Below are 2601 nucleotides of genomic sequence, written 5' to 3' on the forward strand. Positions count from 1 at the left end.
ATTGATGGATGGATGGATGGATGGACGGACGGATGGACGGATGGACAGATGGATGGATAGATGGATGGACGGATGGAAGGACGGTTGGATGGATGGATGGACGGATGGATGGACGGACGGACGGACTGATGGATGGATGGATGGACGGACGGATTGATTGATGGATGGATGGATGGACAGACGGCTGGACGGACGGACGGATGGATGGATGGATAGATGGATAGATGGATGGACAGATGGACAGATAGACGGATGGATGGATAGATGGATGGATGGACAAAAATATGAAATATAAAAAATGCAAACATAAAAATGCACAATATATACATTGAAATAGAATAATATAAAAAATGAACTAACTAAACAATAGTGCAAAGATTTAACAAAACAAACAACAGTGTAATAAAAATATTAATTAACAAAATCATGTAAAATATTCGGCACAATACCAAAGAATCATCAAACATTGTGATCATCGTTTATCTCTTCTTTGATATTCGTATTTAGATGAACGAGCTGAACAAACGCATGTCGGCCATCGAGAGTCTGCTGAACCGCCTGGAGGAGAAGATGACGCCTGCTGACGAGGTGATCCTTTAATCTGTGATGTTTTCATTTGATATCCTGGTATGATTTTTTCTAATCAATAAATCCATTTCCTCCTGCAGACGTTGACTCTGTCCGGTCACAACGAGGAGGAGAAGCTGAGGAGGAAGCTGAGCGAGCTGGCGGGGAACCTGAGCGATAAGGGAGCGTCGTCAGACGAAGAGGCCGGAAAGAAGACCTCTTCTGCGGGTAAAAGTCTGGCCGGCGTCAGGGGCGGCCCGGTCCTGAACCTGGACTCTCTGAAGGACAAAGAACTGAGCTCATCCAGCGATGAGATGCCCACCGAGGCTCAGAAGGTAGGAGGGGATTCAACTTCAGGGCGGAGTTTACAGCAAATGGGAACCTGGAGGTTTCAGAAAGACCTCATTTAGTCATTAGATTAAGATTAAGATTTAGTCATTAGAAGAATAAGCTTTTCGATCGTTGATATAAGTTCTTATCCTGTTGCAGCGAGATGGATCTAATCAAACTGACACAACCTCAACTCTTCTGTTTATTTTTGTAAACGTCCAGGATCCCATTTGTGGTGCATGCTTCCATGTTACGGCTCAGCTTCACCCCAAAACACGTTTAGAAACTGTCATCTGATTTAATACAAATCAATTTAAAATACTTTTTTATGAAGAGTTCCACTACAACCGAGATTTATCTGGAAGCACACGTCACATAGTTACAAGAAGATATGGATAAATGAGAGAAGATGATTGGTAATTCTGATAAAGATTCGTTTCTTTAGGCTCCTCACTAACTGGCTGCCTCCTGCGTTAGCTCGTAACCGTTCAGCAGGTTGTGGAAATGTGAAGGTCAGCAGCTACCTGCCTGGATCACACACATCTTCTTCTGCCGTGTTTCACCAAATCATATTTAAACCAGGAGGGGAGAAGTCAGTCACTTCCGCGTAAGATTAAACTGCACCGTCAGCTAGTTTTGAGGGAATTGTATCGTCTCCCAGATTACGTTTGTTCTTGATGTTTAATCAAATCAAAGGACAGAAGAGTCCAAACACAGACGTTCACCCAGGAGACCCCTGTTCATGTCCTGTGTGAAACCACAAGTCAACGTTGAGCTATTTTGATATACGTAACATACGTAACCTGTTGACCTCACTTCAGTTACGTAATTTAAGTAAGAAACATACTTATTTTAACCTAACCAGTAAGTTTTGGTTCGTTTCACAACAATAACTTTGTGTTAAAAACTGTGACCGTAATCCAGGAGAACATTCCCAGTTTGGTTGTTTGAGAGTGTCGTCTTTAGGAGACAGGGTTCTGTTGTCGTCTCTTTTCCCAGTCGTCACTTTAAAAAGTAAAACAATACTCAAAGGAATACTCATTTCTGAAGCTGACAGTGAGACTGCTCTATCATGAAGAAAGCGTTGCCCTCCGGACTCTACTGGTGGTACCGCTGCGTCCGGGCCGGTAGCTGCTGCAGGATCAGGTGTTGTTGTGCAGCTGTTAACATCTGTCCCTCTACATGGCTTTCAGAGATCGACTGCTGCCGCCCTCTGTGACCTCACCACTGAGGTCCTGAGAACCATTAATGCCACAGAAAACGCAATGGTCGAGTACGGCCTCTCAGAGCCGGTCGACAGAACCCACTTAGTAGGGACTGACGTTAAGCAGGCAGATGATGCTTTCAGGGAACTTGAGGAAAATGTAAGCTTCATACACAAACTGCACGCCTCTTTTTGTGTGAAGGTCAAACTAAGCCGAAACCCTCCCGCCTCGTCTGAAGCATGAAGGAAATGTCTGGACTGGCTTTAAATCTCCCGGCTGCTGTGTCTCAAATAGGGCTGGGTATCTGTGGAGCACACTGGGACCACTGGGTCCAGTCCGGGTCCAACAGGAACCAAACTTTGACTGAGAGAAGGGTGGAAAAGTTCTGACTTAATAACATTTAAAGTAATCTCCTGAATATGATAAAACTACCTCATGAATATGATAAAACTACCTCACGAATATCATAAAACCACCTCACGAATATCATAAAACCACC

General features: G+C 44.0%; 1 protein-coding gene across 1 annotated transcript in view; it reads left to right on the forward strand.

The window, feature by feature from the left end:
* The window catches only part of mlpha (melanophilin a), a 10651-nt gene that overhangs the window by 5531 nt on the left and 2519 nt on the right, over positions 1–2601 (forward strand). The window contains exons 9-11 of the mRNA XM_031878574.1: positions 508–588; positions 669–902; positions 2091–2261. Coding sequence (XP_031734434.1) covers positions 508–588; positions 669–902; positions 2091–2261 — 486 coding nt within the window. The remainder of the gene's footprint in view (positions 1–507; positions 589–668; positions 903–2090; positions 2262–2601) is intronic.

This window comes from Anarrhichthys ocellatus, unplaced genomic scaffold (genome assembly GCF_004355925.1).
Source record: "Anarrhichthys ocellatus isolate YVR2014 unplaced genomic scaffold, GSC_Weel_1.0 scaffold187, whole genome shotgun sequence".
Lineage (NCBI taxonomy): Eukaryota > Metazoa > Chordata > Actinopteri > Perciformes > Anarhichadidae > Anarrhichthys > Anarrhichthys ocellatus.